The sequence below is a fragment of the Aspergillus neoniger genome, assembly GCF_003184625.1.
Source record: "Aspergillus neoniger CBS 115656 unplaced genomic scaffold BO87scaffold_59, whole genome shotgun sequence".
Lineage (NCBI taxonomy): Eukaryota > Fungi > Ascomycota > Eurotiomycetes > Eurotiales > Aspergillaceae > Aspergillus > Aspergillus neoniger.
In genome coordinates, this window is record NW_020291187.1 from 57,971 (window position 1) to 70,114 (window position 12,144).

A 12,144-nucleotide genomic window follows, 5' to 3' on the forward strand; every position below is an offset into this window, starting at 1 on the left:
TTAGATGTAATATTCTATACAATTACTAAGTAAATATAATCTTACTATCACAGTTTATCTACATGGAGAAGTACCTTGCTGCAGCAGATTTATAATTCTATACTGGCACTGCTATTCTAATAACTCCTATTTACAAGAAAACGGATTGCTTAAAAATAACTATAGATAATATCAATGTCAATGAATATCAGAGGCTAGTTGGTCGTTTAAATTAGTTGACTACTAAAATATATTCTGATCTATACCACACTACCTTCCGCTTATAAAGGCACATGAATAAGGCCACTATAGCAGATACAAAGATCTTAAAGACTGTATATAGATATTTATATAACTCTACCTTCTACGGTATCACCCTGGCCGCAGACTATACTAAAGATATTGAAGTTTACGTGGATGCCGTACATGCTGACCACAAGAATAATAAGTCCACTGAAGAATACATCATCTTCTACGCAGGTAGCCCAATTGCCTGAGTATCTACTAAATAAAGTATTGTTGCACCTTCATTTACTGTTATAAAATACTGCGCATTTGACTCTGCTGCTAAAGATGTCCTGTATATCAAGAAACTGGCGCAGGCATTTAATTTTAAGATATCCGATGACAGTAAGATATTCTTGTTCAGCGACGCTGCTAATTTACTAAGAATACTGAATCACGGCAGCTACACGAAGTTAACCAGGTGGCTTGATAACTGCTACCTATTTGTAGCGGATCTAATCAAAACGAATGTTATATTAATCCAATATGTTGCTGGTGTAGCTAATCCTGCTGATAGTCTTACTAAACCACTGGATCGGGAACCATTCTATATATTCAGATACCTCCTACGGATAATCCCTTTTTTTACTACCAGCACCACCGCCGCGCATCCCGAAAACAATGTTTGAGATACAAAAAATTGCCTATCTAGAAAAGAAATATGATTTCAACACCTCGTTCAACGCTCCCTCGCCTAGGGGGCCGTGTTGAAGCAGTAATACTAGTAGCCTCGGTCACGTGACCCCTACATACCAAACAACCCCTACTTCTACCCTCGCTGCGCAACCCCTAGATAGGAACACAACACACAAAAACAACTCTCTGCCCTTTCTTTGCTTCCTACGAGTAGACGTTCCAACAACAAATAATCACATTCGCTGAAACGACGACAATAAACCCTGTATCCCTCCCGATGTCCTCTGCGGCATTATATATCTTGTATGCATCCGACACAACTGCAACATCATCTGCACTTCCTGGGGCACTGCCGCTCCGTTCTCACGACATCCTTCCACGACCCGCTCGTAGTAGCTCTGCGCCTCAACATGCTTCTGCGCCTCCATGTGCAATTTCCCCAACATAGCCAGCGTACTCTGCACTTCGGGACAGCCCTTCCCCATTCGATTCTCCGCCCATGTTAAGTATCTGCTCAACCATGGCGTGGCCAACTGCGTGTTCGACTGGCCGGGCGTGCCATACAACCCAGCCACGCTGCGTCCCTGCGACGCATACATCACACCCATCAGTGCCACGATGCTCATTGTCTCCGGATGATCTGCGCCCAGCTCCTCCTCTGCATTTGCTAGCCCACGTCGGAACGTCTCCGACGCCGCCGTAATCCCGTCCGGATCAAGCATCTGACTCCCACCCTGTAGCCTCAATGCCCGAATAGCGAGTGGATGGCGCGGACCAAGCAGGTCCGTCAGCTCGCGTGCAATCTGCGTAGCCCCTTGCGCCAGCTGATCTACCTCTCCGCTGAACCGCATGACCATCAGTGCCCTCGTATCATGCGATCGCATTGAGAGCATGTGATCCGCTGTATCAAGAATAGAAGCATACACGCGTATATGGTTAGGTCCCAGTAACTCCCGCAACCGTTCAGTAACCCTCTCCGAAATCTGCACAGCTTCTTGTCGTCGCTCAACAGCGTCATACGCGATCGCCAATCTCCGTCGCGTGTCGAGAGTGTCCAGATCATCTTCCCCGATGGTCATTTGCTGACGGGCCAGGACATTCGCGCATACCGACTCGCCTTCCTGGCCTTTTCCCTGATGGCAGAGGATCTCACCCATGAGACTCTCAGCCTTCATGGCGAGTGGGTGACGCTTATCGAAGACGCGTTGGCTGTTAGATGAGACCCAACCGGCCCATTCAGCGGCTTTGGACAGGTATCCGGACTCGAGGTCAATCGAGGCGAGATGGTACCCTATCTCGAGAGTGCTATGGTGGTCTGGTCCGATGGTGCGCATGTGTTCGTTGAAGATGTCATATTCGAGCTTTCGGGCTTCGTCCCAGCGATAGTTGTTCTTCAACTCGGCAGCCTTGATCGAGCGAGGATCGTTGTCGACGGGGGTGAAGAGAGTGCCAATGACGCGTTTGGTGGTGGGTTGGGGTGTGGGTGCGGCGGGATATGGGATACTGCTGTCTCCTGGCAGGCGCGAAGGGAGAGGGGGGGCTGGATGAGGTGATACGGAAGGTTGTGGGATGTATCCTTGTTCTGTTATGAGAACTTGATCGGCGATTTGTTTGATGTTGCCCTTGATCATTTTATACATCGGGCCGCGGCTGCCCACTTTACACATTTGAGAGTGGTCGGCGTCTAGCTTTAGTCGGGTTTCGCGCTGCCCGGGGAGTCCGAGAACAGCTGATTCCTCGTCGACGACTAACTGTATGCTGTCAGAGTAACATACAAAGAGAGGAGTTGGTATACGCTTACATGGCTAACAGACGCCGGTCCAGCACCGCCCAAGAAGACCTCTTTCCCCTCCACGAAACTGATCACGCGATAGTCCTCCAGCTGGTGCGAGAAACGACTCGTCATCTGTCGCGTGAACAGCGAGTTGTGCTCCAGACAATCGAGCAAATCATTACTGGCGTGTCCTTTCGCGACGAACCGCGCCACCTTTGCTGCGATCTTGCCGAGCTCGACACCTTTGGTACCCCGATGTGGACAGCCGAAGAAGACAAGACCAGATGTATTGTTGCGGATCGAATTGTACTTGGGGTCTTCGTGTGCGTTGAGTAGTGCCTATCTAATCAGTCCAGGTTCTTTGATCCACCAGCAGTGGTGTCACCCTACCTGCTTGATAACCAGCCCGCCCAAACTATGACCGATGAATATGATCTTTGTCGGTCGCACATTCTGTTACACATCAACTACCATTTCTCTCCCCGATATTCAGACAGAAGAACATACCAACTGAGGACTCCGCTCCAAGTCCAGCAAATTCAGCAATGTATTGGCATGGTCTTTGACGCTGGCAGTCGACATGCTCTGAGGGTTTGTAATCGTGGAATTATACCCATAGACGAAGATGCGTGCCTGGGGGATATCCTGAGGGAGGTAGTCCCGCGGCCAGAAGATGCCGTTCTCGTGCGTCCATGTTTCGAAGGGGTGGTTATCTTTGCCTCGAGGGTTTAGGCCGTGAACGAAGACGAAGCTGCGAGGTTAGGCAGGTTGTCCGTTGCCATTATCGTTTCTGGTGTTGAACTCACTCGATCTTGGGCTGCTCCGCAGAGTAGACCTCTTCAAGGAATGGAAACTCATGTCGGGAGGCAGCCTCCATCGCTTGATTGGGATGCTCTTCTATCTATTGAATGCCGCTGTTATGCTGTGTATAGTATCTGATTAGGGTGAAGAAGAGGTGAGGGCGAACACTTCATTTGATGAATGATTGCCAGACTAGAGCCTTGCATCTCCAGCCAATCGGCTATTATTGCCCCAGACATATCTGGATACGATGTCAGGAACGTGAGGTGTGCAGCCTGTTCCTGAAAGTAGTGCAACCACGCGAAGTGAGGCGCCGGTCATGCCGAGGACGAGGTCAGTCATGCGTATCGTGCCCTCCGATAGGACAGGAATACGAGATGCTCATGCAGCTTAGTCTTGGCTCAAGCACAGCCCGTGCCTCTGTCATTCAGGGTCGTTGTCTATCATGTCAATAGGAAGGGTCGTGTATCTACATATGTTTTCATCAAACGCCAGCTGAATGCGATGCTTGAAAGTCCACACCAAGCCTGATCTGCCTCATGCTCACTACCAAGCACCGACGATACCTGCAATAGGAATATCGATGCCGGTGGTGTACGAGCTGCTATCGCTTAGCAGATACACGTAAGCGCCTCCCAGTTCGCGAGGGTCTGCCAGCCGAGGCATTCCTCCGTAGTATTCCATCTTTGTATCCCAGTCGGGGGCGGTTTCCACGTAGTAGGTCATGGCAGTGCGAACAAAACCCGGGGAGATGCTGTTCACGCGGATGCCGTGTTTGCTCCACTCCATCGCCAAGGTGTGACACATGTTGCGCACTATAGAATATTCAGTTAGCCTAATACCAACAAGGTTGAAAGAGAGTAAAATTACTTACCTGCGGCCTTAGTAGCGCCGTAGGGAGCGGACGGGGCAGCCTAGGATCACTTAGCACCACTCTTATCCCCTGTGTGAAGAAAAAATACATACGCGATTCGGACGATAAGAAGTCATACTAGCAGTCATAACAATAGACCCCTTAATCCCCAGCTCGATAAACTTCCGAGCGACAATCTGCGCGCAGAAATATGCGCCGAAAACCTGCTGCCCGTAAGCACCCGCGCGCTGCACGGCGCGACCAAACAAAGTAGAGCAATCCACTCACATTAAGGTTGAACATGCGCTCCAATTCCGGGCGCTCGAATTTGAGCGCCGGCTGATGCTTGGTCATTCCCGCATTAGCCACCAGCCCATCAATCCGTCCGGTTTCCTCCACGATCTGATTGACGGCTTTCTCGATGCTCTCCTCAGAGGTCACGTCGGTTTGGATATATCGGAAATTCGGGTAGCGGGTCTGAAGGGCAATGGTCTCTTCTCCGGGCTCCATGAGATCCATTGAATAGACGAACTTGGCAGAATTGGCTAGACAAACTTCGGCAATGCCGAGGCCGATGCCGCGGTTGGCACCGGTGATGGCAATGACCTTTCGCGCGAGGGTGATCTGCCAGCTGAAGGTTGAGTCGGGCATGGTGTTCACGAAGGGTGTGGAGGTGCCATTCTTGGCTTCTGTGGCGGAGGCAGTATCTGTGGACGTTGGAGACATTGTGATGAGGAGGTAAGGGATTCAGAATAGTGGTTTGCGGAGAGTGTTTGGGACTAATGTTTGGATGTTCAGGCAGCTGAATCTGGGGTTTTTCGGTCCTTTAAACATCCCCCGCGATCGCAAGTGTTCGGCTCGAGGTCAATGGCATCGCGATCGGACTTTACGTCACATTCCCTAACAAATTGGCGCGGATGGACTCCGATTGCCCTCTGGCTGTGCGGGGGTTAACTCCGATACCCCACGGTCGGCGATCGGCCAGCCCTGCGATCGACTGCCTCGACTCGAGGCACTCGCTGACAATTCATCCACTCTTGACAGTTGATAGATTATGTTGGCATGCTGTGCGTGTAACAGTCCGATATCGCGTGCAGTCCGTGCATCGTAGATGGGCTGATTGTTTCGGATACTTTCAGTCGGAAGTGAAAGTAGTTTTCCGAAATATATAGTTGTTACCGAGTACAGTAGTGCTAGTAGTTGTTATGCTGTTATCCAGTAAGGCTCATTCCTTCATTTCTTCGTTTTGTAATACAACTATGATTATGAACATATACTCAATTATAAGGTTTTGACAGACGTTTCGAGGCATATCTTTATGCCTGGAATTGTCGTGGTGATCTCGCCGTGATCGCACGGCTGACGGTCGCGTGGGTGTGAATGCAAGGAAATAACAAAGCTGACAGCCGTGCGTAACGCTTCACCCAATCGCTGTGGCACCTAAGCTGTGTCCATAGGATGATGCCAGTTTTCCCATGAAGTACTAGCAGAACCCGAGGACATCTGTTGTAATACCCAATTCTATGCCGTGACACCAGAAAGCCCATCCTTGCGGTATTCTGCTTCGAGGTCGTTGCGTAATGAGTATCTAGGCCAACAGACTCTATTCTCGAAGACGTCGATTAATTCGAGCAACGCTGCCCGCTCATGAGGGGTATGGACGCTCATGCCAGCTGCACAAAAGGTCAGCAAAAATCATACCAGGACAACGCAGATCATCTTACCCCCATATATGCAATACAGAGACATGAGGCTGGCGGCAAGGTTATCCTCGCGTATAGTTCGAGCAATGCCACAAATTGTGTTCACTGACGTAGTAAGCAGCTTTTGGGCCGCCCGGTAGTCTTGGAAACCGTTCACCGTCGGACGATGTGATAACACCAGAATTCTGGCTAAGCTGTGTATTTGCAATGCCGCTGCGTATGGAGGCGGATGGACCCAAATAGGCGGAAAGAAGGTCGCGTCCTGCTCACACGGGAGTGGATTGAACTCCGGTGGCAGATAATCCTGCCATTCCTGCAACATATAGAGCAGCTCATTCCCCCTCTCCAAGCGACTCTGTATATCTTTAGATGCTGCCTCTTCGCGTGAGGCATAGTTGACGCATTGTCCAAGGATGTATGAAACGAAACTGGCCAGCTCTGGGGGAGACAGCGAGGAGATGTGTCGCTTAGGCTTCCAGAAGCTGAAGATTCGACGACGCTCCCGCATGGCTACCCAGGCGTCCTGCCGTAACCATGCCCACCAGATGGCTTGACGCAAACCCCCACATTCTCCATCGTTGTTTTGGTATCTTTGAATCCAGAATACCCCTTTCAGATGCCGCTCCCAGTCTCGATTAGATCCATCCACCATTTCGTATGTGCTGATCAGAAGCGACGTGCTAATGATCTCGTGGCTGTATGCGTAGCTGGGATACTGCATAGCCTTATTGAGATACTGTAGAGTCTCGTAGTAATACTGGACTGCAATATTGCGATCGACATCTGGAAAATCCATCATTCTTCTTCCATCTTCGCGGTATGGAGTAACCCCCGAACCTTTGTAGGTATGCCAGATGGAAAGATGGCGTGCCGAGAGAGCCAGAAGGGCCTTCATTACACCTATATTTCTCATGGCCAAATGTGGGACCTTGCTTGAAATTTGTAGCGTCGGGTCGAAGAAATCATACCAACTAGACATATTCCGGACAAAGTGTTTGAACATGAGGTGTTCTTGTTGGGATAACTGAATGGGCGCGGAAGTACTCCAAGAAGACGGGTCATCGGGAAGCTTTGGGTGGCCTTCGGCTGCAGGCGAAATCCTGTTCTCGATACCTGGATCACGATCAAAAGAAGCTGCTTGGAAGCTTTGACACTCCCTAGCATTGTGAGGTTGAAGGTTTGCGATCGACAGATGGGTTGTTGATCCCTGGCAAGCGGGGTTGACATCTCGATGCGGTGATGATAGGAAAAAGTTTCGGTCCGCGTTCACGGCATCATTGGCCAGAAGCTCGAACCAACTCAAGGGCGCAAGCCTGGTCGATACCGTCGAATCTGTAGCTGGAGAGGGTGTGAAGTCGTGAATCGAGGCTGAAGGAGAGACATGGCTGTGTTGATGTAGACCAATCTGCGGCGTGCCACTGCTGTGCTGCCCTCTTGGAGATGCCGTAGCCCACGCTCGGTGAGCGGAAGCGTCTTCATGCTCGCAGACATCTACCAAAACTCGCAGGGGCTCGTGTAGCTGCACCTGTGGAGTCAACTGTGATGGAGGAGAGGAGTGCGATGCAATGGGTGTTTGTCTATCCCCTATATTAGGAGTTCCGGATTCATAGCTGCTCCCATAGACACAGTCACGTTGGCCTTTGGCGCAAGGGCCGCATTGTGGGCGAGCCTGCGTCCATGTCAGCAGGAGAATTTTTTGGAAAAGAAGCTTTTGCCGAGCCGTCGTACCTCATCACATTTGACATGTCGGCGCTTGCAAACCAGGCTATGGCAGTCAGCAGGTCTGTCCAGCAGAAGGAATACTAGCAGTAAAGAAACTCGGAAGATTGGTCGACTAACCAGCCAGTAGTGGCCCGCAATCCACGGCCGCGGGATTTGCGAGGTTTCCGAACGCCACGCGAGGTCCCCTGCGTAACATCGGCCATTGTGCCTCACATCATCGGGGTCCTTCGGCTACAGCATGCGAGGATGCGAAGCGAAATGGGAATCAGCCGGATAGGGAGATCGATAGTCGGGGGGTGACAGGTCGCGACGAGGCCCGGATTGACGTTGGTTCGGGAGTGGAGCAAGCGAGAAAAGCCGAAAACTATCCACTGCCGAACTGCCTTTCTGATTCGACAATGGAAACCCACAGAATCACCTCGTAACGAGCACAAGTGTCTACCGCGGGGATTGAACCATGGATGGTTCCTCTGTTGATGAGCATGACTCGCTCTATGCCAGTGTCGACAGGAAGACTGAATAGTAGCCAGAAGTGTACACCGCTGCGGAAGCCGCTAGAATGGAACGCATGAAGGCATCGCAGCGACTGTAGAGTACTCCTGCATAGCCAAGTGGAGCAGTCCATGCCAAATTATATATCGAGCGTATATATAATCTTGGTTGTTAGGTTGCCAAGGAAGGTTCCCTGCTGTAGCACGGCCTCTTCCATCGCTCGATCAGATACTGTTCCTCTTTCACATAACATCACCAACAGCGAGAGAAGTATTGGCCCAAATTTGTCCATTGAGGTGCGCGGCATGCGTATCAAGCGAAGAATCATCAATCGTATATTATGAGTCGATCATAGTGGCATGAGACAGATAGATTCCCAGATCACTTCGAGGACGATGATCTTGGCGGCGGCTGAGACCGGGCGCATGGAAGGAATTGGATACGATATTCAAGGGAAACGGCAATCTGAAGGTGACAATATCCGAACCAGGACGATTTCAGCATCTGAAACTATGTACGGGCATTCTGGCCGCAGGGGGGGGGTAGGTCAGACCGGTGGAGTGACTGTTATTCGCGCCAAGCGTAGCTTAACACCATGCTGTCCAGTTCAACCGGACGTTAGCGCGACTTTATGAGGAAGGTTAATATCTTTGATAGAAATGTAGATATATAATTTTAGCAGGACCGTCGCGATAGTCACCAAGTGTAGGCTAGTCTGAAGCGCCGGGCGGATGTGACTGACTCGCGGTGCTCGGAACGAGTGAATTTCCGTCCCAACTTCTGTCGCACACAAAGGGGTAAACATCGCAAAGTTGGATGGGTGTCAAATTTGCAACATGATGATCAGCTTGACAAAGTGAAACATGCATCGATAGAGTGGTGGAGGAAAGATGAATGTCCTCATTGGTGCTGGGAAAGGATGGGTGGGGAGAAGCAGCGAAGCTTAAACTAAAAGCCGAATGGGAATTGAAGAAAACTAGAGCCTCAGGCAGAGCATCCACGCGATTTGAATCATGTGAGTCATGATTTCACTAACTACCTAACGATATAGCATATCTCGGCCGATTCAATAGCAGCAATCCTATATACAACTTGCGGACCCTCTGGTAGGCAGCATCCATCTTCGCGCCAGCTGATTTGCTTATACCACCGGCCATCCGCTGGAAAAGTCGATCGTGTTCCACCCAAACTGCGCGTCAGAATCGGCATAGCCAATCGTGGTGTTCATGTAGTGGTAGTAGAGAACCGGACCCAGGTTAGGATCATCATACACACCCCTGAACCATCTTAGCATGACTATTGGTGGGGCAGCTGCAGGATCACTTACTGTCCGCCAGGGCCATAAACCTCTCCGTGGCTTTCGAGAACCATCGTGCCCCCGCCGTCCGTGCATGCCGTGCCATCAGCGTCAACCTTGACATCATATTAGCACCGCCTATCTAAGGTTTGCTCTAGATGTCGGATATACTTACGAAATCACCGGTCGGCGAAGTCGAACGGCAGACCTTGATATGATACTCCTCTCCGGAAGCAGGCATGGACGTATCATATCCACAGCAAATACCCGCCGAGTAAAAGAGGTAGTAGTAGTCACCGTACTGGAACATGTATGAGCCTTCCTCTGCATGGGTACCGGACGGGTCATATGCGATATTGTAGGAAGATGAGGCAGCTGCAGTTGGGGTTGACTTCATCGGGACTTGGTAGAGATCATCCCAGAACGACCCAAAGTTGATGTAGTAGGTACCGTCGGCGTAGATCAGGTTGGGGTCGATTGCATTGTAGATCTTAGCAGAAGAAGATTTGATGCCAGTGGAGCCATGATCGGTCCAAGAGTCATATTCCATCGTCTCAGACGTTGCTAGTCCGATTGCGGAGTCTTGGGATCCAAAGGTCGACACGGCGTAGTATACATAATAGAGACCGTCTACATAGGAAACATCCGGGGCCTAGGCAAGTGTCAGATAGGCCGATTATACTGGAGTGAGACATAGTTACCCAAAGATCATCGTTGCCATCCAGATCGATGGACGATCCATCCGGAAGCATAGATCCAACACTGGTCCATGGTCCTTCAATAGATGATGCAGAGACATAGGAGATTTTGTTCCCGGTGGAGAAGAGAAAGTATGTACCGTCTGACTCTCTCCGGATCAAACCGGGGTCGTGGGTGTTACAAACACCCGAGCATGCTCCGGGGTTGGCGTAGCCATGCACGAGGCTGGCCAGCAGAGGGACCGAGGCAATGGATGATAGGAGCTGATACATGGCAATTAAGGCAGGCGCTGTCACCACTGGATGACTTATCCGAAGCATCCAGATCTACTGTTATATATACAACCATCAAGCAACTACCAATCCCACCGGAAGACTACTTCATCGATTCGTGGACAAAGTGGTTGTGTTTTCCGCCTGTCCGGAGCGACCTCCGTGATACTTTGGTCGTTTCATAGAGTTACAAAGCGCATTTTGAAACAGCAATATTCCGGAGGCACCTACCGTTAGTAGCCGATGACCGTGCCTGTAGCATGATTTGGTACATCAGCATGAAACAACTGGTGTGCAGACAACGCTGACACTGGGTGGATAAACTGGCCAACACGTGGATTGTGATGGACAAATCTCTCTATACAAGAGCCATTGTGAGTTACCAGGAGTAATATGATGTCAGTGACAGGGATGAGATGGAGACCAATCCTGCAACATTAGTTGTTCAGGCATCCCTAGCGCGGTCTTGAAGCCCCCCCAAAGTAGCATAACCACACGACATGGGAACCTATAGCTACGCCCCATGTCACTGTCCATTCTGCGGGAGTAGTTTGCGGCCTTAGCCGTACTCTGACACTGGACCATCTGGATCACAGTTTGTTTCTTATCTATCATCAACCGGTGACATTCAGGGGGCAATCAATAACTGTCTCCTGAGGGACCAGAGGTGCGAGTGGCAGAAAGAGAAGAGAAATCTTGTCTCAGCTGCGCCCCTTTCACTCGCGGCTCCTCACGATTGGCCCATGCGAATCTTGGCATAAATTTGCAGAGATTCTGGTCCACATCCCGCCAGCTTGAGGCCATCTGACGGATAGCGCATCCAACATATGCCAAACGTCTCTAACCGTGTAGGAAGCGTAATTCATGCAGGTCCGCAGGTATTAGATGAAATCACTCGCCCTTTGTTGGTGAGCGCACATCTACCACGCCCGAATCTGAGGAAGCTGTGAGAGAGCACACGTCCTTTTCCTGGTGGAGAAGCCAGCGTTAGACCGAAACATACTCCGTAAATGGAAACAACAGAAGTGGGGTTCTTCAGCGATGGGTGGAGCCGTAACCGAGGACTGGAAGGGTCTGTACCAGAACACAGGTATCCCTTTTGAGAAGGTCAAGAGAGAGTCCTTACGGAGATTCCGCGGGCATGATCCAACTCCCGGCCGATACAAAATCACAACCGATTCTTCAGTCATTGTTGTGAGGTTGATGTAGGACGTTGTGTTGAAATGCATCCAAATGCTGACTATTCTTGAAGGCGGAAATTTGCTGCCTGAGGCTTCCCATATTCACCCAACCCAAACCAGGCATTTTAGAACACCAGCTTCAATGCAGTCCTAATCACATCACATCCCTGATCTACACACTGCCATGCCACATCTCTCGGACACCGTCGGATACAACAAGACAGCATAGTCCCCTCACTACTCTAAGCACACGCCCATTATCCTAACCCCACGAACATTGGGCATGCATGACCTGAGCAATGCGGGGAAGGATCCCCAACCCTGCACAGCACATGCATTAGCCGATCAGAACTAATTACTATCCTCACACTATTATAAGGGACTCCGTGCGGAAGTCCGCACGGGGAAGCTGGTCATATGGCCATACTCGGAAGGATTATCTCACGTCTC

At 50.5% G+C, this 12,144-nt stretch overlaps 4 protein-coding genes across 4 annotated transcripts; all 4 read right to left on the reverse strand.

Moving 5' to 3' along the window:
- Window positions 1-780: 780 nt before the first annotated feature.
- Window positions 781-3,607, reverse strand: BO87DRAFT_381054 (LipA and NB-ARC domain protein). Its single transcript, XM_025624441.1, has 5 exons — window positions 3,481-3,607; window positions 3,182-3,425; window positions 3,065-3,127; window positions 2,702-3,013; window positions 781-2,651 (listed from the first exon to the last, which is right to left on the reverse strand). Exons 1-5 carry the CDS (start codon window positions 3,549-3,551, stop codon window positions 1,134-1,136), a joined length of 2,208 nt encoding a protein of 735 aa, XP_025474270.1. The 5' UTR covers window positions 3,552-3,607; the 3' UTR covers window positions 781-1,133.
- A 286-nt stretch (window positions 3,608-3,893) lies between these two features.
- On the reverse strand, window positions 3,894-5,141 carry BO87DRAFT_381056 (short chain alcohol dehydrogenase). Its single transcript, XM_025624442.1, has 4 exons — window positions 4,617-5,141; window positions 4,442-4,552; window positions 4,350-4,389; window positions 3,894-4,290 (listed from the first exon to the last, which is right to left on the reverse strand). Exons 1-4 carry the CDS (start codon window positions 5,052-5,054, stop codon window positions 4,022-4,024), a joined length of 858 nt encoding a protein of 285 aa, XP_025474271.1. The 5' UTR covers window positions 5,055-5,141; the 3' UTR covers window positions 3,894-4,021.
- Window positions 5,142-5,588: 447 nt separating this feature from the next.
- On the reverse strand, window positions 5,589-8,190 carry BO87DRAFT_463506 (Zn(II)2Cys6 transcription factor). The gene is made up of 4 exons (XM_025629239.1): window positions 7,871-8,190; window positions 7,760-7,796; window positions 6,053-7,700; window positions 5,589-6,001 (listed from the first exon to the last, which is right to left on the reverse strand). The coding sequence occupies exons 1-4, from the start codon at window positions 7,954-7,956 to the stop codon at window positions 5,850-5,852; spliced, it is 1,923 nt and encodes a 640-aa protein (XP_025474272.1). The 5' UTR covers window positions 7,957-8,190; the 3' UTR covers window positions 5,589-5,849.
- A 744-nt stretch (window positions 8,191-8,934) lies between these two features.
- On the reverse strand, window positions 8,935-10,533 carry BO87DRAFT_345967 (arabinan endo-1,5-alpha-L-arabinosidase). The gene is made up of 4 exons (XM_025620884.1): window positions 10,244-10,533; window positions 9,718-10,194; window positions 9,573-9,658; window positions 8,935-9,522 (listed from the first exon to the last, which is right to left on the reverse strand). The coding sequence occupies exons 1-4, from the start codon at window positions 10,511-10,513 to the stop codon at window positions 9,387-9,389; spliced, it is 969 nt and encodes a 322-aa protein (XP_025474273.1). The 5' UTR covers window positions 10,514-10,533; the 3' UTR covers window positions 8,935-9,386.
- Window positions 10,534-12,144: the final 1,611 nt, after the last annotated feature.

Bases quoted from the DNA above. Each gene is read 5' to 3' on its own strand.
- BO87DRAFT_381054 (XM_025624441.1), bottom strand. From the start codon at position 3,551: ATGGAGGCTGCCTCCCGACATGAGTTTCCATTCCTTGAAGAGGTCTAC. The intron at 3,128-3,181 runs GTATGTTCTTCT...GATGTGTAACAG, and splicing joins TGGAGCGGAGTCCTCAGTTG to AATGTGCGACCGACAAAGAT. The intron at 3,014-3,064 runs GTAGGGTGACAC...CTGATTAGATAG, and splicing joins GCGGGCTGGTTATCAAGCAG to GCACTACTCAACGCACACGA.
- BO87DRAFT_381056 (XM_025624442.1), bottom strand. From the start codon at position 5,054: ATGTCTCCAACGTCCACAGATACTGCCTCCGCCACAGAAGCCAAGAAT. The intron at 4,553-4,616 runs GTGAGTGGATTG...TACGGGCAGCAG, and splicing joins AGCGCATGTTCAACCTTAAT to GTTTTCGGCGCATATTTCTG. The intron at 4,291-4,349 runs GTAAGTAATTTT...AATATTCTATAG, and splicing joins CGGCGCTACTAAGGCCGCAG to TGCGCAACATGTGTCACACC.
- BO87DRAFT_463506 (XM_025629239.1), bottom strand. From the start codon at position 7,956: ATGGCCGATGTTACGCAGGGGACCTCGCGTGGCGTTCGGAAACCTCGC. The intron at 7,701-7,759 runs GTACGACGGCTC...ACATGGACGCAG, and splicing joins GACATGTCAAATGTGATGAG to GCTCGCCCACAATGCGGCCC. The intron at 6,002-6,052 runs GTAAGATGATCT...CCTTTTGTGCAG, and splicing joins TCTGTATTGCATATATGGGG to CTGGCATGAGCGTCCATACC.
- BO87DRAFT_345967 (XM_025620884.1), bottom strand. From the start codon at position 10,513: ATGTATCAGCTCCTATCATCCATTGCCTCGGTCCCTCTGCTGGCCAGC. The intron at 10,195-10,243 runs GTAACTATGTCT...ACACTTGCCTAG, and splicing joins ATGGCAACGATGATCTTTGG to GCCCCGGATGTTTCCTATGT. The intron at 9,659-9,717 runs GTAAGTATATCC...TATGATGTCAAG, and splicing joins CTTCGCCGACCGGTGATTTC to GTTGACGCTGATGGCACGGC.